This window comes from Mobula birostris, chromosome 19 (assembly GCF_030028105.1).
Source record: "Mobula birostris isolate sMobBir1 chromosome 19, sMobBir1.hap1, whole genome shotgun sequence".
Classification (NCBI taxonomy): Eukaryota; Metazoa; Chordata; class Chondrichthyes; order Myliobatiformes; family Myliobatidae; genus Mobula; species Mobula birostris.
The window spans coordinates 21,322,497-21,345,977 of record NC_092388.1 but is presented as its reverse complement, the minus strand read 5'-3'; the positions used below and the strand labels follow the sequence as shown (position 1 = coordinate 21,345,977).

At 40.4% G+C, this 23,481-nt stretch overlaps 1 protein-coding gene across 3 annotated transcripts in view; it reads left to right on the top strand.

Annotated features, from left to right (window-relative positions):
* The window catches only part of nek11 (NIMA-related kinase 11), a 355,541-nt gene extending 332,338 nt beyond the window's left edge, over positions 1–23,203 (top strand). For 2 of the 3 annotated variants that reach the window (XM_072283318.1, XM_072283316.1), the window contains exon 16: positions 22,439–23,203. In XM_072283318.1, the coding sequence (XP_072139419.1) occupies positions 22,439–22,667 (229 nt within the window). In that variant the 3' untranslated portion in view covers positions 22,668–23,203. Of the gene's footprint in view, positions 1–10,404; positions 10,486–22,438 lie in introns of those variants that run through there. The other variant, XM_072283319.1, reaches the window with a different exon arrangement.
* The last annotated feature ends 278 nt before the right edge of the window (positions 23,204–23,481 follow it).

The window sequence follows — 23,481 nt, the reverse complement described above, 5'->3', positions numbered from 1 at the left end:
CCACCTTACACCTTCATGACTTCAGTTCACGCCACAAAAATGCCAGGTCATGCATGCGGTTCAAAATCTCACCTTGAGAAGGGAAGTTACAGGCAGTTATCATTTTTGAGAAAAATTGTGAGTAATGAAGCAGTTAATAGTTGTGTTTGCTGACACTAAGTTGTCTTAAACTGGACCAAATGTATATTGTATACCTTTATTTTCATTTATGCCATTAATTCATCTTTGTATGAAGATTAATACACTAACTCTAATAAAGTGTGATCAATTTTGTGTCTTACTTTGCTTTGTGCCCATCTCTGTACCCGTTTTCTACCCTGCAAGGTCACTTTGTCCTTCAATTTTCTGTATTTTCCCTCAGTCTTCTTCCATTTTAACTTAAAGTGCTTTCTGTGACTTCGCTCATTCAAATTTACTGAAAGACTGGTTCTAGCCCTGTTCGAATGAAACTTGCCCCAATGGAGTAGCTCTTTCCCTGCGTCTTTTACCAGTACCCTGCAAATTGAAACCCATTTTGATCAACACCAACTTATATCAAATGCTAATTACATAATTAGAGTTGTGAGATAAATTTAGCCTCATCAACATTTCCTTGTTATTTTATTTCCAAATATGTGTGTGGGACAGCTTTCCACTGTGAAATCTCTAGACCTGTGACTCATAATCATGTCTAATTTATATCTCAAGAGTAGGAACACAATTAATCTAACTTGTATCATCAAATGTGAATGAGTATTCAGATTTCTTTTACCCTTGTGATTGCAGTTATTATTTGAGGTTGTGAAATATTTGAGTTGTGGAACAAATTTCAAAAAAAAGAATTTGCGGAAATTTACTGGCTGTTTAGAAATGTCCAAATGAAACTTGCCCCAATGGAATAGCTGTTTCCCTGGGTCTATTACCAGTACTCCCCAAATTGAAGCCCATTTTGATCATTCTATTACGATCATTCAATTTAGATGTGGATGTAGAAGTGAATGCAATGAGTAAACTAACTACTATCGATTTTTAGCTTGTCAGACAGTAAGAAGCAGTGATTATAGAAGTAGAAATTGATTCTAGTTGTATCTGTCTAGAGGTAAAACTGGGAAGAACAACTTCAGATAGAAGCCCAAGGGACTGTAGATGCTGGGGTCTGAAGCCAAAAAGCAAACTGCTTTTCCAAGAACAGAGACAGGAGAAAGAAGCAACACTTCTTTATACAAGCTATCTTCCCTTGCAGATATAATGCAGGGTCTCAATCCCAAACATTGACGATTTCCCACCTTACCACAGAAGCTGCTCAACCAGCTGAGAATCTCCAGCAGTTTGCTTTCAGCCTCAAACGGAAGCCCAAATGTTCAGTGGGGAGAGAAGCAGCATCAATTTAGAATTTTCTCTGAAGCTGGAAGCAGGAATTGATGGTAGATAACTGAATATCTCTTACACCGGGCAGCAGTTTAGAACACAGTGGACATTTCGTTTCTTATTACTAACCTGGACTTGAATGCATGGAAGAAAGAAAACATTACACAAGTAGAAAAAGTTAAAAAGACTATCGGGAGGAAAATAAAGTGAATATTTGTAAAAGGGTGGGGAGCAGGAGAGACAAAAGATACACAAGTTGGTGGCATTATCCGACAGCTTGCAGTCAATTTGTCTGGAGGCAATGTAAATAGGAATGAGAATATAAATGGTTCTGGAGCTGCAAGATACAGAAAATCACAATTACTGTTTCTAATTATTTGTTAATCTCTTAATATTTTTAATGTTCTTATTTTTAATTGTTTAAATCAATTAGTTTTTTTTAATGTATTGAATTATCATAAGACCATAAGGCATAGGAGCAAAATTAGGCTATTCATCCCATCAAACCTACTTCAGCTGTTCCATCATGGCTGATCACAGATCCCATTCGACCCCATACACCTGCCTTCTCGCCATATCCTTTGATGCCCTGACTGATCAGGAAACTATCAACTTCTGCTTTAAATATACCCATGGACTTGGCCCCCGCTGCAGTCTGTGGCAGAGCACTCCACAGATTCACTACTCTCTGGCTAAAAAAATTCCTCCTGGGCTGTGTTCTATATGGTTGCCCCTCTATTTTGAGACTGTGCCCTCTGATTCTGGATACCCCCACCATGGGAAACATCCTCTCCACATCCACCTTATCTAGAGCATTCAACATTCGGTAGGTTTGAATCAGACCCCCCTCCCACCCCGTATTCTTCTAAATTCCAGTGAGTACAGGCCCAATGCTGCCGAACGTTCTTCATATGTTAGCCCCATTCATTCCAGGAATCATCCTTGTGAACTTCCTCTGGATTCTCCAATGACAACACATCCTTTCTGAGATCTGGGGCCCAAAACTGTTGACAATACTCCAACTGGTGACAATAACCCTGAACTTATTAGGAAGTTTAATGTAAAGGAACCATTAGGAGGCAGTGGTCATAATATGATTGAATTCGTATTGCAGTTGGAGAGAAAGAAGCTTAAGTCACATGTATCAGCATCACAATGGAATAAATGGAATTACAGAGGCCTGAGAGAGGAGCTTGCCCAGGTGGATTGGAAGAGGATACTGGCGGGGATGACAACAGAGCAGAGGTGGCTGAATTTCCTGGGAATAGTTCACAAGGCGCAGGATAGATTTGTCCCACAGAGGAAGAAGTTCTCATATGGCAGGGGTGGGCAACTGTAGCTGACGAAGGAAGTTAAGGGCTACATAAAAGCCAAGGAAATGGCATATAAGGCAGCAAAAGTGAGTGGGAAGTTGGATGAATGGGAATCTTTTAAAATACAACAAAACACAACTAAAAATGCCATAAAAAGGGAAAAGATGCAATATGAGGGCAAACTAGTCAGTAATATAAAGCAGGATACCAAAGTTTTTTCAGTTATATAAAGAGGTGCGAGTTGGTATTGTACCACTGGAAAATGATGCTGTTGGGGGACAAAGAAATGGCAGATGAGCATAATGAGTACTTTGCATCTGTCTTGACTGTTGAAGACACTGGCAATATGCCAGAGGACCATGAGTGTCAGGGAGCAGGAGTGATTGCCATTGCTATTACAAAGGAAAAAGTGCCAGGCAGACTCAAAGTTCTTAAAGTGGATAAATTACCTGGACCATATGGACTACATCCCAGAGTCCTGAGAGAGGTTGCTGAAGAGGTAATGGATGCATTGGCATTGATCTTTCAAGAATTACTTGATTCTGGTCTGGTCCCGGAGGACTGGAAGATTGCAAATGTCACTCCACTCTATAAGAAGGGAGGAAAGTAAAAGAAAGGAAATTACAGGCCAGTTAGCCTAACCTCAGTGGTTGGGAAAGTGTTGGAATCAATTATTAAAGATGAAGTTTCGGGGTACTTGGAGACTTCTGATAAAAGAAGTCAAAGTCAGCATGGTTTCTGTAAAGGAAAATCTTACCTGACAAATCTATTAAGAGTTCTTCGAGGAAGTATCAAGCTGGGTGAGCAAAGGAGAGGCAGTGGGTGTCATTTACTTGGATTTTCAGAAGGCATTTGATAAGGTGCCACATATGAGGCTGCTTAATAATATAAAATCCTATGGCATTACAGGAAAGATACTGGCGTGGATAGGGGAATGGCTGACAGGCAGGGGGCAGCGAGTGGAAGTAAAAGGGGCCTTTTCTGGTTGGTTGCTGGTGACTAGTAGTGTTTCTCGGGGGTCAGTATTGGGATAGTTACTTCTCACATTGTTTGTCAATGATTTGGATAATGGAATTGATGGCTTTGTGGCAAAGTTTGTGGATGATACTCAGAATTATCTCCTTGATTTTATATTCTAGTCTCCTCGAAATAAATGCCATCATTGCATTTGCCTTTTTTAACCACAGACTCACCCTGTAAGTTAACTTTCTGGGAGACTTGCACGAGGACTCCTAATTCCTTCTGCACCTCCAATGTTTGAACCTTCTCCCCATTTAAATAATAGTCCTTACTATTCCTTTTACCAAAATGCATTATACATTTCCCAATACTGTATTCCATCTGCCGCTTTTTGCCCATTCTTCCAATTTGTCTAAGTCCTGCTGTAATCGCATTGCTTCCTCAGCATTACCTACCCCTCCACATATCTTCATATCGTCGGCAAACTTTGCCACAAAGCCATCAGTTCCACTATCCAATTCACTGACAAACAATGTTAAAAGCATCAGTCCCAATACTGACCCCTAAGGAAAACCACGAGTCACTGGCAGCCAACCAGAAAAGGCCCCCTTTATTCCCACTCACTGCCTCCTGCTTATCAGCTATTCCTCTATCCATGCCAGTATCTTTCCTGTAATGCCATAGGATTTAATCTTGTTAAGCAGCCTATCAAAAACAGTTAATGTCTTTTAAGAGTTCACCAGGTCGATGACTGCCCAGGGAATGCTGTCGGGTTGGAACCCCTCTGTCTCACAGGACACCTGTAAGACGCAGTGGATCAGTTTGTCTGGCCTGCACACGCAGACAATGTACAGCTACTGTGCAAAAGTCTTAGGCATATGTAAAAAAATTCTGTAAAGTGAAGGTGCTTTCAAAAATAATGAAATGTAAAGTTTCTAGATATCAAAAAAATTACTATAAAGAGCAGTAAACAGTAAAATAAATCAAATCAATATTTGGTGTGACCATCCTTTGCCTTTAAAACTGCATCAATTCTCCTAGGTACACTGTCGTGCAGTTTTATAAGAAAATCGGCTCTTAGGTTGTTCCAAGTATCTTGGAGAACTTGCCACAGTTCTTCTACAGAATTTGTTGCCCCACTTGCCTGTGTCTCTCCAGGTAATCCCAAACAGCCTCGATGATGTTGAGATCAAGGCACTGTGGAGACCATACCATCTGAAACCATATAAAAAATCTAGCGTGCCTCAGACTTTGCACAGTGCTGTACATTTGGGAGGCTATTGGATTGCTACATTATAATAGTGACCACACCCTTTATAAATTAAAAAAATCCTTCATCAGCTGTAATGTGCTTTGAAGGATCCTGAAATGATGCAAAAGATATTATGTAGTCAAATATCTAAGTTTTTACAGGAGATTGGGCTACAAGAAAATGAACAGTTTTGTGATTTTGCTGTGATATTGATGTGGAATGACTGTGTAGAATGATGCTTAAATATAGGATGAGCAACACTTAAAGTGACAGTCCTGCCAAAGGGTTTTGGCCCGAAACGTCAAATGTACCTTTTTCCATAGATGCTGCCCGGTTTGCTGAGTTCCTCCAGCATTTTGATGTTGTTGTTATTTGTGGCCAGAGATGCTCCAACATAATAGACCTATCTAAACCATACTAGAAGATATATAAATTAGATTTGACCCTGATTAACGAGAAATTAATTGAACTCGATTTCCAATTAATTCCCACGCCTGATTGAGAACTAGTAAAATTGTATTTTCACCATTTGGCTGGACCACCAATTTAACCCTTTCAGCAAAATGGCAAAAGTAGCAGACTGTTTGCACACGGAAGATCCCAGAAATTGCAGTGGGATTGTCTGGAATTACATTGTATCTACAGGCTTTGTGACCATATTCATTCTCTGGAAATGCTTTCCCCACTCCCTGCCACATAAATGTTTGGCCTCGAATCGCATTATTGTTTTTCCTCTTGTGTACCCATCAGATTTCCCCTTTGTGTGTCAACCACACATGACTGAGAGCTCTGCATCAAGAGCAGAACAGCATTTATATAACATCTTTTATGTCCCTTATAACTCACAGCCAATGGAGTACTTTGTGGAAACAGGGTTGCATTTGTATAAAATATAGTAACCATTCCAGGTTCACTGCACAAGCATTAAAATAACCATTTATTTTTGTGTTGTTAAAGGAAGGGTGTATGCTAATTGGGACGTTGGGAGATAATCTCTCCACTCTGGGAGAATAGACAGGCCTTGCTTTACCTCCAATACCTCCAATAATGCTCATCTATCTGTACTGCACGGGAGTCCTAGACTCGATTCTCTGTTTTAAATATACACAACTCTTGGGAGCAGAGTTTGAAACTATAACCTTCTGACAGAGTGAGAAAGGACTATTAATCAACAATGAAATCACAAAACTATTGCTTCTATGCTCTATAGCCGCAGTCAGGATTTTGATGATTTTTAATAATTTGGTAACTCAATGGTCACTGGAAGGATATTTCAATTGCTGTGTGAATGCTTTAATATGGCAAGTTTTTACACTCTATTTAGACAGGTGATTTACAAGGCAAGTATCTATTGCAGTCACGAGGCAATAACTATTTTTATGACATCTCTTAAATTAACACATTTCAAATGAGATGGGTCTTGATTAATTACAGAATATAAATTGGGCTCTGACAATCTTCTATTAAAATTAATTATGTAATAAGCAACATACTCAAATGGTCAAAGGGCCATAACTTAAAATCCTTCAATTTGATCTTTATTCAAGTGGCCATTGCATTCCTCGACAGGGACTCAAGTCATCAATTGTCCCAGATTTTTCTCTATGTTCTTTATAGAAGGGTGATTCATCCATCAAATTATCAAGACCACTGACTACGTAAATTGTTAGTAATGTCTAAACCATCTCCCATTGTGTAATCTTCAAAGATCGCTGATACAAAGAACCCTGAGCCTCTCTGGGTCCAACCAAAGGTGCATTTGTTTGTGTTTTACATCTTTTTTACGATCACAAGACACTGCTGGATATTAAGAATATCAAGTACTGCTGGTCTACCCCATCGGTGCTCTACTTGACTGCGACAGCTGCGTACTACCTGGACTTGTTGCATACCATTGTTCTGCGAAGACTGTGTGCAGTCCAACAAGTGGTACAAATGATTGTCTTGGATATTTTTATTGTGATCACAAGATCCTATCGGACCATTGATAATGCAGAATACTGCAAGTTCGGTTCACTGATTCAATGGAAAGACCAATGGTGGGGAAGCTACGTTGCCTTGGTTGATGTGTGGACCAGGCTCTTGTGCTGCGGTGTCGCCCGTAGCAACCGCCCAGGAGAAGAGACACTGGAGGTGGTGTGGCAGAGTGCAGAGGCCTCTGTGGACGCACTGGGATCCCCATTTGGTTGGAGGCCGTCCCATCCCATTGGTGCTGCCCTCTAGTGTTTGCTCAGTGGAAGACAAGCTGGACCAGGACAACATCCTATGCACTATCAATCTACAGGCCAAACCACCCAGGGAATTGGACTATATTATTTTGTTGTCACTGTATGTTTTCCTGCTGTCATAACTATATGTGTTATGTGCTGTATGCTATTGGTTCTGCATTTTACACCTCAGCCCCAGAGGAATGCTGTTTCATTTGGCTGTGTTCATGTATGGTTGGTTGATAATAAATTTGAACTTGAAGATCACATTAGAGGTATACCTTAAGAATGATTGTAAGGTGTCAGCACGTGGCCAAGTGGTTAAGGTGTCTGTCTAGTGATCTGAAGGTCGCTAGTTCGAGCCTCGGCTGAGGCAGAGTGTTGTGTCCTTGAGCAAGGCACTTAACCGCACATTACTCTGCGACGACACCGGTGCCAAGTTGTATGGGCCCTAATGTCTTTCCCTTGGACAACATAGGTGGCGTGTATCCTACACAGATGGATTTTCAGGTAAGTCTGACAGCAGGAAACTTGCCTTTCTTGCCTCTTTAGAAAGTTACCTCTATCCCCAAGTGGTGTCTCAGTGTTTACTGTTCATGGCCAACCCGCTGTAGACTTATTGGGTCAGATGATCAGTTCAGGTGGCCCTTTGCATTCAGATAATGCAAGTACGTTTTGGTGACATCATGGATGCCAAATCTAGGCAGTGGGCTTGATCCAGGACATTCTAACCTGACAGCAGTTTTTATTTCATAACGTTCTTGAGAAATCCCCTTTGGATATTTTTGTTGTGCTACAGCTACTTCATTTCATCCAAAAGTATCTTACTATTTCCTTTTTTTGCACCATATTTAGTCTTCATCATCCCAAGTATCCTGAACGGTCCGACCTATTCTTCAGGTACACGTGATATGAAAGCCCTCTGTGATTGTTGTTGGGGTTGGAGCAATGAAGGATGGTGTATCCTAAGCAGACATGAACAATAAGATAAAGGCTGATCTCTGATTTAATTCCACATATTCCCCTTTACTTCAAATCCCTTAATACTTTGGTTATCAAGTTTATTAATGTAAGATTTCAAATTAACAATTGATGGACCATCAATTGCTGATACAAAGATGTTCCAAACTTGACATTTTCTCTGTGTGGAGATTGCCCGAATTTCACTTCATAATAGGCCTAGCTAATTTTTAAGACTGCGTCTCTTTATTCTAGATTCCCTAACAGAAAGAGTTTCTCTTAATCCAAGTTCACCTCAATATCTAATATGCTGTTATAGTTTAAATTTATTTAGTCCAATTTAATTTGCCCACTAGAGTCTTCATAAGCTTTTTTTTAAGTATTTGTTGTGTCTTAAGAAAGAATTTTTTTCCTTTGTAATCTGTGCAGTTTTTTGTAATGCTACAATTGTTAAATTTTAATTTTGCAGTCTTGTACAGTACTGTGCAAAAGTCTTATTTTTGAGATGGGCTGTAGTGAACTCTGCGCTGTACTGCTGCAGCAAACGAAGACAAATTTCATGACATATGTGATGAACCCTGATTCTAATATGGGTCTCTATTGTGGACTGAGAGTGGGAATGGGGCAGAGAGAGGGGAATCATGGTTGAGGAGAGGGGAAGGGAGAGGGGAGGGAGTGGGAAGCACCAGAGAGACATTCTGTAATGGTCAATAAACCAACTGTTTGGAATCAAATAATCAAATGACCTTGCCTGGTGTCTCAGGGTTGGGTGTGTCTGTACCCATGCCAAACTCCCCCACCCTTCTCTGCCACCTGTCCCACACCCCTCCCGTGGCACTCCACCCTCACCATTCCCAACATCCTTTGCTCCCACCAGATTTATACACTCACTCTCCACTTCAAGTTCACAAATACAGAATTGTGCAAAAGTCATAGGCACCCTAGCTATTTATATGTGCCTGAGGCTTCTGCACTGTACTGTCCATGAGAAATTGAACCAAGAATAGATCATACAAATCTCAAGCCTTCCCTGCTATTCGCTAAGATTATGGCTGATCCAATTTCTCAAATCCATTTTCCTGGATGATCCTTTGATTTACTCAATGTTAGAAAAATTTATCAATTGCAGCCAAGAATATAGTTTGGTAATCAAGCACCCATTGGCTCCTGGGGTAGAGAAGAAGTTATATTAAGGAAGATGGGATTGCAGAATTATGAGTACTGAGGAGGGTGTAAGGAGGCTTTTGGAGGGAAGATATTGAAATGTTGAATGAGTAGACAGGAGAATGACAGATGCTGTATAATGTGGAAGAATCTGAGATCATTCATTTTGGTGTGTAAAAACTAAACGGGGTATAATTTTTCAATGACAAGAGGTTGCATGATATTATTGCAACACACATCAAAGTTGCCGGTGAATGCAGCAGGCCAGGCAGCATCTCTAGGAAGAGGTGCAGTCGACGTTTCAGGCCGAGACCCTTCGTCAGGACTAGTTGTTTGCATGATATTATTGTTGGACAGGACACGGATATCCTTGTACACAAGTCACTCAAAGCCAACATGGAGGTGTAACAATCAACGAGGCAAGCAACTGGTATGTTGGTCTTTGTTGCAAGAGAAATTGAATACAGACTCACTGCAGTTACCTCACATGGAGTATTAAGTATCATTTTGGTCTTCCTAACAACAGAAAGTATATACTTGCCTATAGAAATGGAGTAAAGATACAAAGATACATTCAACTGGTTCTGGATATAATCAGTTTGCCATTTGAGGACAGATTGAGTAGACTGGGCCTGTACTCTCTGTTGTTAGAAGTATGCTAGGATATCCCAATCAAACTTGATCTCTAAAGGTTCTTGACAGACTTAAATGCAGGATGCTTCTTCTAGTTGTGGAGTCTAAAACTAGGAGATACAGTTTGAGCATAAAGATAAGCCCATATGTCTGCCACAGAAGAGCTTTCCTCAGGGTGTGAGATTCTTTGCAATTCTCTGTCACAGGGAGTTGTTAAGGTTCAGTCACTGAGTTGATTCAAAACAGTGATGAATCCATAAAACATTGAGTAGATTTATGGATATTAAGGGGAAACAAAGGATGTTATGATAGTGCAAGAAAATGATATTAAAGTGCAAGATTAGCTGTGGGCTTGATAAATGACAGAGCTGGAATGGAGGGGTAAGTGGCCTTCTTTTGATCCTATTTCATATGTTTCTATATCAAGTTGAAAGATTTTGAGTGAAAATCCTTTCTTTATTTCACTTAAATAAGTAAGCTCTTATTTTGAGCCCATTGTCCTTAATTCTAGAACACTCTGACCAGAGGAAACAACCTGCTCAGTATATTGTTTGTTGATCCTATTCAGATGCTTCCATAATCAGTGGCCTCTTTATGAGGTACACCTGCTCATTATTACAAACATCTAACTAGCCAATCATGTGGCAGCGACTCAATACAGAAAAGCATGAAGACAAGGTCAAGAGGATCAGCTGTTGTTCATCCCAAACATCAGAACGGGGAAGAAATGTGAGCTAAATGAGTTTTGACCATGGAATTATAATTGGTGCCAGATGGGGTGGTTTGTGTATCTCAGAAACTGCTGATCTAGGATTTTCACACACAACAGTCTCTAGAGTTTATAGAGAATGGTGCGAAAAACATAAAGGATTCAGTGAGCAGCAGTTCTTTGGGCAAAAGTGCATTAATGAGAGAGGTCAGAGGAGAATGGCTAAACTGGTTCAAACTGACAAGAAGGAGACAGTAACTCAGATAATGACATATTACAGCAGTGGTGTGCAGAAGAGCATTTCTGAATGGATGGTTTACAGTAGCAGAAGATAAAATACAGAACTTCACTCAGTAGCCACTTTATTAGGTACCTAAAGTAACTAACTAAGTGGTCACTGAGTGTACGTTACAGTGAGATCACTTTGCATTCTTTCAAACACTGGTAGGTTCAGGCCAGTCTTTTCTTCATAAATCGTTTCCCTTATGTCAGGAATCAAGCTTGTGAATTGATATTGTTCCCATAGCAAGCAAATGTTTCATTGAGTACCCAGACAACTGTTTGCAGGAAGTGTGTGCATATACTTTAGTGACTGTTATTGAGTATTCATTTGATCATCTAAATCAAGTTTATTTAATAATATGTAAAGTTACATTATGGATTAGTTTATATTTGATTTGGACTCACCCAAGGAGCCTCTTGTTCTCTCATGGGGTAATCAAATTACTGTATCGCATTCTGCACTAAATTTTAGTTCTGATTTTAGGATGGGATGAAAGTTTCCAATCACAATAAAGCTCCCTGAATGTAAGCAGAAGTTACAGTTGTGAGAAATGCAGGTCATCTTCACAAGTGCAGATCATTTCCAAATATTAACATTTTGACATAAAAACTAAAAAAGTTGGAAGTGCTTTGCAGGTTGGGCAGTGTCAGTAGGAGCGAAACTGCCAATGCTTCAGGTCAAGATCTTCTCATCAGAATTGGAAAAAAATTAGAAAATAATTGTGTTCACTTGCCAAGAGGGAAAGGGTTTGGTGGAACAATGGGAATGTCTCTGATGGGATACAGATCAAACATTTTTTTGCCTCTCTCCGCAGATGTGGCTGGATTTTTCTGTTTCATTTTCTCTTATTTAACTTTTCCATCTCCAACTGCTCTTTTATTAAACAATTGGTCTGCACACCAGCACAAATATCCCCTCTGTTCTCATTATGCCCTTCCTCCTCTGTACCTCCAAACATGCTTGTTGGCTTATCTTTTCTGTTCCTGGTAGAAGTTCCATGACCCTGAGTTTTCCATCAGTTTCTCTCACTGCTGATGGGGTTGGACCTGCTGAGTGCTTTCCCAGCCCCAATTATGAATGTTCTGGCCCCATGTGATTCTCGCTCTGCACTCACTTTCCCAAATCCTGTGTGAAAATATCATCCTTAAGTCCCTCTTACTCATCTGTGTTCTGGGGGAATAACACAGCATTGCTTTCTGCTAAGATACTCTGCAGAGAAGGTTACTGCTCGGTGAAAATGGTGATTTATGATGTTAATTTGCCTGATTGCAGGAAGTGTGTGCATATAATTGTCAATTCATATTTTGTTCTCGGCATCTATACTCCCCAGTTACAGGATTGTATTTTAAAATCTTTATAACTTACTTTGTGATTTAGGTGTTAATAAATCAAAGTTTTTTTTAAGCAAACCCATAAACTATTTGCAAACACGAGGAAATCTGCAGATGCTGAAATTTCAAGCAACACGCATAAACGTTGCTGGTGAACGCAGCAGGCCAGGCAGCATCTGTAGGAAGAGGTACAGTCGATGTCTCGGGCTGAGACCCTTCGTCAGGACTATTTGCACCTCTCTTTGTATATATGGAGAACCTATCAAGGTCTTTCTTCCCCACCCTCTTTATCTGGCTTCTGCCTCCTTCTTTTCCAGTGCTGACGAAGGGTCTCGGCCCAAAACGTTGACTGTTTATTCCCCTCCAGAGCTGCTACCTGACCTATGCTGAGTTCCCCCAACATTTTGTATGTGTTGCTGGAGAAAGTATTGGGTTGAGAGGGAAAGTACTTCAACACTGTAGCTGAGATATGTCACAAAGAATGATTTATGTGATGTATGGTTGAGTTGGTTGCATGGAAATCTGTAGCACCAGAAAAACAAGGAAAAAACAGTTGTTAAAGGCCAAAATGAAGTAGAAAAATATATACTTATTCAGAATCAGAATTAGGTTTATTATCCCTGGGGAGAGTTGTTATGCCACCGTTAAGACCAGCATTTACTGGCCTTCCCTAACTGTTCTTGAGAATTTTGTGATGAGCCAGCACTTTGAATTACTTTCGCCCTTCTGGTGGAGTTACTCCCACAGATCTTGGAGTTAAACAAAGCTGCAGACGCTGGAAATTTGAAACAAAAACACAATTCTAGAAGCACGCAACAGGTTAGAAACAGGATTAATGCTTCAGGTCAAGGACTCTTCACCAGAAGAGACAGTGTGTTTTATGTTGCAGATAAAACAGAGGAGATGTATATGATATAGTCCAGACCAAAGTTGTTAAGCTAAGAAAGCAACAAATGAATTAAATAATAGAGACATAACACATTGAAAAAGGGGTCTCTTCTGTGGAAAAAAAGGGGATTTCCTGAAATTATTAAACATGACATTAAGTGTGGAGGGTGCAACATGCCTTGGCAAACGATAAGGTACTGTTTATGCAGGTTTTCTCTATGTGCTGTTGGGACAATAGAAAGGCTTGAAGATAGAGGTCAAAATAGCATTGGAAATTCAGAGAAGCAAACTAAATCGTCTGCAAAGTAGTCTCCAATACAGAGGCACATAGTGAGCAGCAAATGCAATATATATTAAACTGGAAAAGCAAATGTATTGTTGCATCACCTGGAAAAACTCTTTGGGTCCGTGAGAAGGGAAGAGGTAAAGGGTCATATGTTGTATAAAGTCATAGAGTCAAAGCACAGAAACAGGCCCTTCAGTCCATCTAGTCCATGGCAAGCTGCTTAAACTGCCTACTCCCTGGGACTGCACTGGGACCACAATGCTCTAAACCCCTGCCATCCATGTACCTATGCAAAGTTCCCTTAACTATTGAAATCGAGCTCGTATGCACCACTTGCGTTAGCGGCTCATTCCACACTCTCACAACCCTCTGTGCAAAGACGTTTCCACTCATGTTCCCTTTAAACTTTTCACCTTTCATCTTTAACCCACAACCTCTAGTTATAGTCTCATCCAACCTCAAAGAAAAAAGCCTACTTGCATTTACCCTATCTATACCCCTCATAATTTTGTATTCCTCTATCAAATCTCCTCGCAATCTTCTATATTCCAAGGAATAAAGTCCTAACCTATTCAATCTTTCTATATAACCCAGGTCCTCCAGCCTCGGTAACATCCTTGTAAGTTTTCTCTGTACTCTCTCAACTTTATTTACGTTGTTCCTGTAGGTAAGTAGTCAAAACGCTAAGACTGCACACAAGACTCCAAATTATGCCTCACCCGTGTCTTATGTGATTTCAACATAACATCCCATTACCTATACTCAATACTTTGACTTATGAAGGTCAATGTGCCAAAAGCTTTCTTTATGACCCTATCTCCCCAGTTGCTTAGAGAGATGCTGCAAGAAGGGATGGGGAGGTATGTAAAAAGAGAAGTGCAATAATGTAAGAAGGGCAGTTATGGAAATGAATTCATAGAGTGCATCTAGTTTGTGACAGTAACACATGGAGACAAGCAGGGAAAAAAATGCCTTGTAATCTGCTCATAGATAATATGACAGGTTATATAAATGATGCTGCAATCATTGTAATGATAACATTTTGTATCAATCAGCATTGGTCAGAAACAATTGTGATGAACTTAAATAAAGGATTGCATTGGAGTGAGAATAGAGTGGTGGTAATGGATTAGCCGGAAAGATAGTAGGCAAACAGTAGCAGACATTTAAGGGACTAATTCATGATGCTCAGCAAAAAACGAGGGAAGTTTCTAAGGGATAATTTAGTCATGGTTAACCAAGGAGTTTCAGAAGGACATTAAGGAGAAAGAGGAAACATATAATGGTGTGAAAGATACCAGTGCTCTGGGATAAATTCAAGATACAAAGATTAAAAAATGATAGCGAAAAAAGTTCTAAAGGCAAACTAGCTGCCTCAGAAAAGATAACCTACAAGTGTAAAAGTAATAGAAAGGATAATGGGATATTGACTATTATTTCAAGAAGTTATAGTATAAAATATGGAATTCTTATTGCAACTGCACAAGGTAATAGTCTGTGAGTAGAGTCATGGAGTATTGAGTGAGGGTTTTTTTAAGTGTATAAAAAGGAAGAGAAAGTCCAATGAAACAACATCACCCTCTCCCCCGGAGAGAGACTAGAATAGTAGTTATGTAGTAAAAGGAAATGCCTGAGGAATTGGAACAGATATTTTGCAGTTATTAGGGTAGAGGCTAATTTGTGTAGAAGCAGGTAGTGGATGGTCATAAGAGCTGCTGGTGCATGTCACAAGTCCTGGTTATGCAACCACTGACATCAGGCAGACAATCTCTGAAGAGTATTGGTAATGGCTGGGGCCACCCATCTTGTAATGACACCACCCAGAAGAAGGCAGTGACAAACACTTCTGTAGAATTGGTCAAGACCGTGATTACCCATGTCGTGGCGCTGCACATAATGAATGAATGAATGTTTTGAGCAGCCATTACCACTGAATGATGATGGTGAGGAATTAAACACCATCACTGAAGAACCAATGTTAGGAAAACCAGTAAAACTGAAAGTTAGCTTCTTAGCTTGGTTCTGAAAGAAATGGCTGTCAAGAAATCCTTAGATTCCAAAGAAATGGCAGAAAATAGAAATCTGCCAATGTGAGTACTCTATTCAAACAAGGAGACAAACTTGATGGAACTACAAAGGAATTGTTTGTAGCATATTTGGAAAAAAATAATCAGAGAGAGTCAGCACGGCCCCAGGAAGAGGAAATAGTGTCTGGTTTTTTTAACAGTTCTTTTGAGCAAGTCTTGGTCTTATAAAGGTTACAGGGAGAAAGCAGGGGAATGGGGTTAAGAGGGATAGTAAATCAGCCATGATGGAATGGCGGAGCAAAATTGATGGGCCAAATGGCCTAATTCTGCTCCTATGTCTTATGGCCTTATGGTCTCAAATTTCAATCAGGATGTTAGAGAAGAAATAAGAGATTATTATATTTGGACTACCAGAAAATGTTCAACTAAGTGCCTTAGAAAAGGTAACTTAGAGTGTAACGGTAACAGCAAAAGATAATGGAACGTTGCCCAGTATTTTAGGGGATCATAATATAAAAAATATATGTATTATTGCAACTGCACAAAATAATAGCCCCTGGCATTGACAGGAAGCAGTACCTAGGAAATGAGGGGGTCATTTTTGAACTTGGCAGTCTGTGCGCTGAAGGGTGCCACAGAGAACAGTGCTTGGACTGCAGCTGTTTACAACACATGTTAATGGCTTGGAGGAAGGAAGCCAGAGCATGGTTTGCCAGATCTCTAGATGATACAAAACTGGATGGGAAGTCTGGTTGTGAGAAGGCAAGGAGATTCTAGGAATATTGTTAGCTTCGGCAAGTGGACAAAATATTGGCAAATGGAGTGTAGTGTGGGAAAATGTGAAGCTGTTCAGCTTGGAAGGAAGAAAGGAAAGTATTATTTAAACGGAGCGAGACTGGAAAATGCTACAGAATACTGCAAATGCTGTAGAAAACTGCAAATTTCTGTGGCACGCAAGGATTGGTGGTGGTGGTGGGAGTATAATGAAGTACACAACGCTGGCACACAAGTCCAAAGCTAATGGGTTATCAACCATTATTTCATTGTATAAAAATATGGAAATCTTATTGCAACTGCACAGGACACAAATAAGGTCACGTTGAGAATAAACTGAACAATTTTTGGTCCCCCAAAGGAAAGGTATGAAAAGAAAGGTTTACTTGACCACAGTACGGAAGATTGTTCCAAGAAGAGTAATTTAACAGGCTGAGACAACTTATTAGATGTTAGAAGTGTGCAAGGTAATCTTATTGAAACATACAAAATTCTTTGGGTGATAGATTGGCTAAAAGCTGCAAAGGTATTTCCACTCATGATCCAGCCCAGAACCTGAGGATCTAGTCTCCCAATAGATTGCAGCCATTTGAGATGAATTGCTTCTCATCAGAACTTCTTTCTAAAAAGAGTAGTGAGGGCAAAGACCTTGGGTATATTTAAGGCTGAGGCTTGAAAGACTTTAATCAAGAAGGGGAATCAGAGGCCTTTGGGAACCGTGGAGGAAAGTGAACTTGAGGTATTTCAGATTAACCACAATCCTACTAGGTAGCAGAACAGCCTCGAGGAGCTGAATGGCCTATTCCTGTTCCTCCTCCTTGGTCTTTAACTGTGGGGGTAGGGGATAACTGGATAAGCACATGGGAGACATGGGTATAGGATATACAAATTATGGTTAAGTGAGAAATGATGGAGGGAAGGTTCATATAACATAAATATCAATACATTGGGCTGCTGTTTGAGAAGGAGAAGCTAAAATTGGATGTATCAGTATTACAATGGAATAAAGGTAATTATAAAAGCATGAGAGAGGAACTGGCCAAAGTTGATTGGAACGGGACACCAGCAGGCATGATGGCAGAACAGCAATGGTTGTTGCTCCCGGAGGAAATTTGAAAGGCGCAGGTAAGATATGCTCAAAGATGAAGAAATATTCAGAAGTGAGGACAAGGCAACCATGGCTGAGACAGCATAAAATGCAAAAGTGAGGGCATGTAATACAGCAAAAATTAGTGGGAAGGTAGAAGACCGGGAAGCTTTTAAAAACCAACAAAGGGCAACTAAAAGAGCCGTAAAGATAGAAAAGATGAAATATGAAGGTTAGCTATCCAATAATACAGAAGAGGATACAAAACAATTTTTCAGATATATCAAGAGTAAAAGTAAGACGAGAGTAGACATTGGACCACTAGAACATGATGCTGGAGAGGTATAATAGAGAACAAAGAAATGGTGGACAAAATTAGTAAGTATTTTGTGTCAGTCTTCACTGTGGGAAACACTAGTAGAAAGCCAGAAATATGAGTGTGTCAAAAGGCAGAAGTGAGTGTCACTGTTATTACTAAAGAGAAGGTGCTTGTGAAGCTGGGAAGTCTGGAGGTAGATAAGTCATCTGGACCAGATGGATACACCCCAGGGTTCTGAAAGGAGTTGCTGAAGAGTTTGTGCAGGCATTAGTAATTATCTTACAAGTAGCAGTGAATTCTGGAATGGTTCCTGAGGAATGGAAAATTGCAAATGTTGCTCCACTGTTTAAGAAGGGAGGGAGGCAGAAGAAAGGAAATTATAGACCAGTTAGCCTGACTTCAGTGATTGAAAAGATGTTGGGGTTTATTATTAAGGATGAGGTTTCAGGATACTTGAAGGCACATGATAAAATAGGCAAAGTCATCATGGTTTCCTTTAGGTGAAATCTTGCCTGAAAAATCTTTCAGAATTCTTTGAGGAAATAATGTTCATGACTGACAAAGGAGAGTCAGTGAATGTGCTTTACTTGGATTTTCTGAAGGGCTTTGACAAGGTGCCATACAGGAGTCTGCTTAACAAGATAAGAGCCCATGGTATTACAGGAAAGGTACTAGCATGGATAAATGATTGGCTGACTGGCAGGAGGCAAAGAGCGAGAATAAATGGGGCCTTTTCTGTTTGGTTGATGGTGATTAGTCGCGTTTCAAAAGGGTCAGTGTTGAGATCACTTCTTTACATGTTAATATGTCAATGATTTAGATGAAGGAATTGATGGCTTTCTGGCCAAGTTTGAAGATGATACGAAGATAGGTGGGGGGGCAGGTAGTGTTAAGGAAGCAGGATGTCTGCAGAAGGACTTAGACAGATTGGGGGAATGGGCAAGGAAGTGGCAGATTGAATATAGTGTAGGGAGGTGTATGGTCATGCACTTTGACAGAAGGAATAAAGGAACAGACTATTTTCTAAATGAGGAGAAAATTCAAAAATCAGAGATGCACAGGGATTTGGGAGCCTTGTGCAGGGTTCCCTAAAGGTTAACTTTCAGGTTGAATTGGTGGTAAGGAAGGCAAATACAATGTTAGCATTAATTTTGAGAAGGTTATAAGGCTTTATAAAGCCTTGGTCAGACTGCGCTTGGAGCTTCGCGAGTAATTTTAGGACCCTATCTAAGAAAAAGTCTGCTGGCATTGGTTGGGTCCAGAGGGGGTTCATGAGAATGATGCCAGGAATAAAAGGGTTAATATATGAGGAGAGATTGATGGCTTTGGTTATATTGTTGCTGGAATTTAGAAGAATGAAGGGGGGATCTCTTTGAAACCTATGGAATGTTGAACGATAGAGTGGGTGCAGAGAGGATGTTTCCTATAGTGGGGGAGTCAACAACCCGAGGGCACAGCCTCAGAATTGAGGGACAACCATTTAGAACAGAGATGAGGAGGAATTTCTTTCACCAGAGGATGGTCAATCTGTAAAACTCATTCCCACAGATGATTGTGCAAAGGCCAAGGCTATATCTAAGGCAGAAGTTGATAGGTTCTTGATTAATCAGGGCGTCAAAGATTACAGGGAGAAGGCAGAAGAATGGAGTTAAAAAGTATAATAAATCAGCCACGATGGAATGGTGGAGCAAACTTAATGGGCAAAATGGCATAATTCTGCTCCTGAATCTTGTTGAAATAGTCTCACAATGTATTAAATGTAGTTCTTTATTTTGGACTGCTTTGATATCTCGAATTTAGGCCTGTAACAACAGTGGTTATTAGATGAATAAATCAAATAGTTAACCAAGTAGAAGAAAGTCTGGGTGTACTGATGTTGCTGCATATTGAAATGCCAATTTGGATCAAGCATATAGTACATTTTACCAATTTCAAATTGGAGCTTCTTTGAAGTCAGTGCATCACCATCTGGATGATTGAAATTTGTTCTACATTTTCTAATTCCCATCTGTTAAAATACTCCTAATTGATCCAAATTAAATTCCAAAATAGATTCAGACATGAAGAATCCAACCAATGATCAGTGCTGGTGCCTTTGTTGTTTGTCATGTATATTAGCAGCTTGGGATTGTAGGAGGTATGATTAGACAGTTCTCAGATGGCACAGGAATTGGTGGTTTTGTCGCTCGCGTGAGGAAGGTTGCCTGAGGTTACTCCAGGGCGTAGGTCAGATGGAAAATTGGTAAATGGAATAATGCTTATGAGTATGACGTGTTGCATTTTGGGAAGCTAAGGAAGGGATAGCACATAAACAGTAAATGATAAAAGTGCTGGAGAGTGTTGGTGATCCGAGGGACCCTGGGATACAAGTCTACGTCCCTGAAAATAGTCATACAGGCATGAATGACTATTTCCTGAGGAGACTGAGGTCCTTTAACATCTGCCGGACGATGCTGAGGATGCTCTACGAGTCTGTAGTGGCCATGTTTGCTGTTGTGTGCTGGGGCAGCAGGCTGAGGGTAGCAGACACCAACAGAATCAACAAACTCATTCGTAAGGCCAGTGATGTTGTGGGGATGGAACTGGACTCTCTGACGGTGGTGTCTGAAAAGAGGATGCTGTCCAAGTTGCATGCCATCTTGGACAATGTCTCCCATCCACTACATAATGTACTGGTTTGGCACAGGAGTACATTCAGCCAGAGACTCATTCCGCCGAGATGCAACACAGAGCGTCATAGGAAGTCATTCTTGCCTGTGACCATCAAACTTTACAACTCCTCCCTTGGAGGGTCAGACACCCTGAGCCAATAGGCTGGTCCTGGACTTATTTCCTGGCATAATTTACATATTACTATTTAACTATTTATGGTTTTATTACTATTTAATTATTTATGGTGCAACTGTAAGGAAAACCAATTTCCCCTGGGATCAATAAAGTATGACTATGACTAAAGCATACTTGCTTTCATAGATGGCAGCATAGTATATCAAATACGGAATGTTAAATTCTAAGTCAACATTGCTTAAGTCACATTTGGAGTTCTGTGCAGTTCTAGTCAACCCACAATGGAAAGGATGTCATCATGCTCAGACAGGGTGCTGAGAAGGTTCACCAGAGCATCTCCACCTGTGAATCTGCTGGGGTCCTCGATTATGTCCGATGCTCTGATGCAGTCTCCTCTACATTGGTGAAACCCATTGTAAGTTGGGGGTCCATTTTGTTGAACACCTCTGCTCCATCCACCAAAAGCAGAACTTCCCAGTGGCTAAGCATTTTATTTCCGAAACCTCATTCCCATTCTGATACGTCAGTCTGTGTCCTCCTCTTGTGCCACAACGAGGCTGCCTTCCTGCTCAAGGAGCAACACCCTATATTCCATCTGGGATAGCCTTTAACCTGATGGAATGAATATTAATTTCTCCTGGTGAAAAAAAAATCCCTCCTCCTCCTCCTCTCTTCTTCTATTCCCCACTCTGGCCCCTTACCTCTTCTCAGCTCCCTTTCACTTTCCCCTGGGTCCCCTTCTTCTTCCCTTTCTCCTACGACCCACTCGCCTCTCCTACCTTCCTCTCCAGCCCTTTATCTTTCCTACCAACTTAGCTTCACCTATCACTTTCTAATTTATCCTCTTTCCCCTCCCCCAAGCTTTTGATTTTGTTGCCTTCCCCCTTCCTTTCTAGTCCTGAAGAAGGGTCATGGCCTGAAACATCAAGCCTTTATTTATTTCAACAGATGCTGCCTGACCTGCTCGCTTATTCCAACATTCTGTGTGTGTTGCTTTGGATTTCCAGCATCTGCAGAATTTCTCGTGTTTATGATTTGCTTCACCGGAACATTGCCTGGGTTGAAGAGACACGGACAGGGTGGATAGTCAGAATCTTTTTACTGTGTTAGTTATGCCAAAAACAAAAGGGAATGGGTTTCAGCTGAGTGGCAGGGATTTCAAAGATTTTCTGAGGGTGAAGTCTCTCCCTCACCACGTGCACACACAGTGGTTGATATCGGAAGAGGTAGCAAAGGAAAGTAAATGCAATGTTACCATTCATTTCAAGGGAACTAGAGCATAACAGCAAGAACACAATGCAGAAGCTTTATAAGGTGTTGTTCAGAACATATTTGATGTATAGTGAGCAGCTGAGCCCCATATCCAAGGATGGTCAGAGCGGATTTGGAAAATGTCCACAGAAGGTTTACAAAATTGATTCTAGGGATGAAATGGTTAACATAGGAGGAACATTTGACAGCTACTTGCTGGAGTTTAGAAGGATGAGGGGAATATTGAAAGGCCTGGAAAGAGTAGACATGGAGCGGATGCTTCTAGTATTGAGAAAATCTAGGACTTGAGGGCAGAGATTCAGAATATAAGGGTGGCCCTTTGGAACAGAGTGGAGAAATTTCTTTAGTCAGAGGGTGGAATTCATTGTGGAGGTTAAGTCATTGGATATACTTAAAGTGGAGGTTGATAAGTCTTTGATGAGTGAGGATATTAAAGATTACAGGAGAAGGCCAGAGAAATGGCTTGACAGGGAAAAACATGTCAGCCATGATCAAATGATAGAGCAGACTTAATGGGCTGAATGGCCTAATTTTACTCCTATGTCTTAAGATGGAATCAATGTTTAGGAGGCAATTAGACAGGCATCTGAGACAGCAAGATTTACAAAGATATAGACCTTATATAGGTAAATGGGAATAACGTTGATGAGCAAAACAAATAGACGTGGACATGGTTGGCTGAAGATTCTATGCTGTTTGAATCTATGACGTCTTTACATTTATAAAGGAAGTTCTTTTCTCCTAGAGATTTACAGTTGTCCATGTATTATTAATACTACAAATGCTTATCCCTCCAAAATGCATTGATAATGTTTGTTTTTTATGTATTTGCATCTTAGAGCAGCCATTCAAAAACTGGAAGCAGATCTGTTCCAGAGAATTTATGACTATTTGAAGAAGGCACGGAGAGAGAACACCAGGGAGGCGGAAGTCATGGAGAATCTGGAGAGGCTGGGAGCCAAACCAAGCGATTGCTTTGAAGTTGATCAACTTCTGTATTTTGAGGAACAACTACAGTCATCCTCAGCGGCAGCTCAGCAGTTAAATAGTGATGATTCTGGCCAATGAGTAATGCAGTTAAGGATCCTCTCCTCTGCACCAGCTAATAGACAACATCAGTTTAGGCTGTAATAGCAACACTGAATGACCACAGGTCAGACAGTATCTGAGAAAGAAAGGAGGAGTTAAGATTTCAGCACTGGTGTAAGTGTTTAGTAGACCTGAAACATTAACTCTCCATAGATGTTGCCTAGTCTGCAGAGTTTTTATAGCATGTTCTGCATTGGATTTTTAGCATTTGCCATAATTAATTTACCTAGTACCCTGGTGTCACAGTAACAGAAGCAAATAATATGCAATTTGGTCTTAAATTCAATAGACCAGGTTGTTTATAATAGGTAATTTCACCGAAAAAATCTCTGGCTAAACTTTTATAAAACTTGGGCATGTTTTAAGAAGGAAATTGCAAAAAGCGGCTAGTTAAAGGATTGCTTTGCTATGATTCAGAAGTGACCAAAAACAAATGCTGCTATTCATCAGCAGACAAATGAGGGTAATTTCTCCAGAATCTGTAGAATGTAACTTTCAGTAATTTTTCAGTGCCTGTGCAATTAGTGTTATTTTGGATAAATAAAACAGAAGCTTCAATTTATTACTCCTTAATTATGTTTTGGAGCCCTGTATAATTTTAAGTGAAGATAATTGTGTATTCAACAATGAAGATGTTAAAAACAAATTCCTGCCAGAATGTTTCCCATCATTGGGTCTGACACTGTTACCTTAAATATCTGGTCCCTACCCGGCTAACATACAGGGCAATGTTCACAATGCACAACAGCAACTAAAACATTGCCTCAGCCCCATCCATCCACCGTGTGGCAAT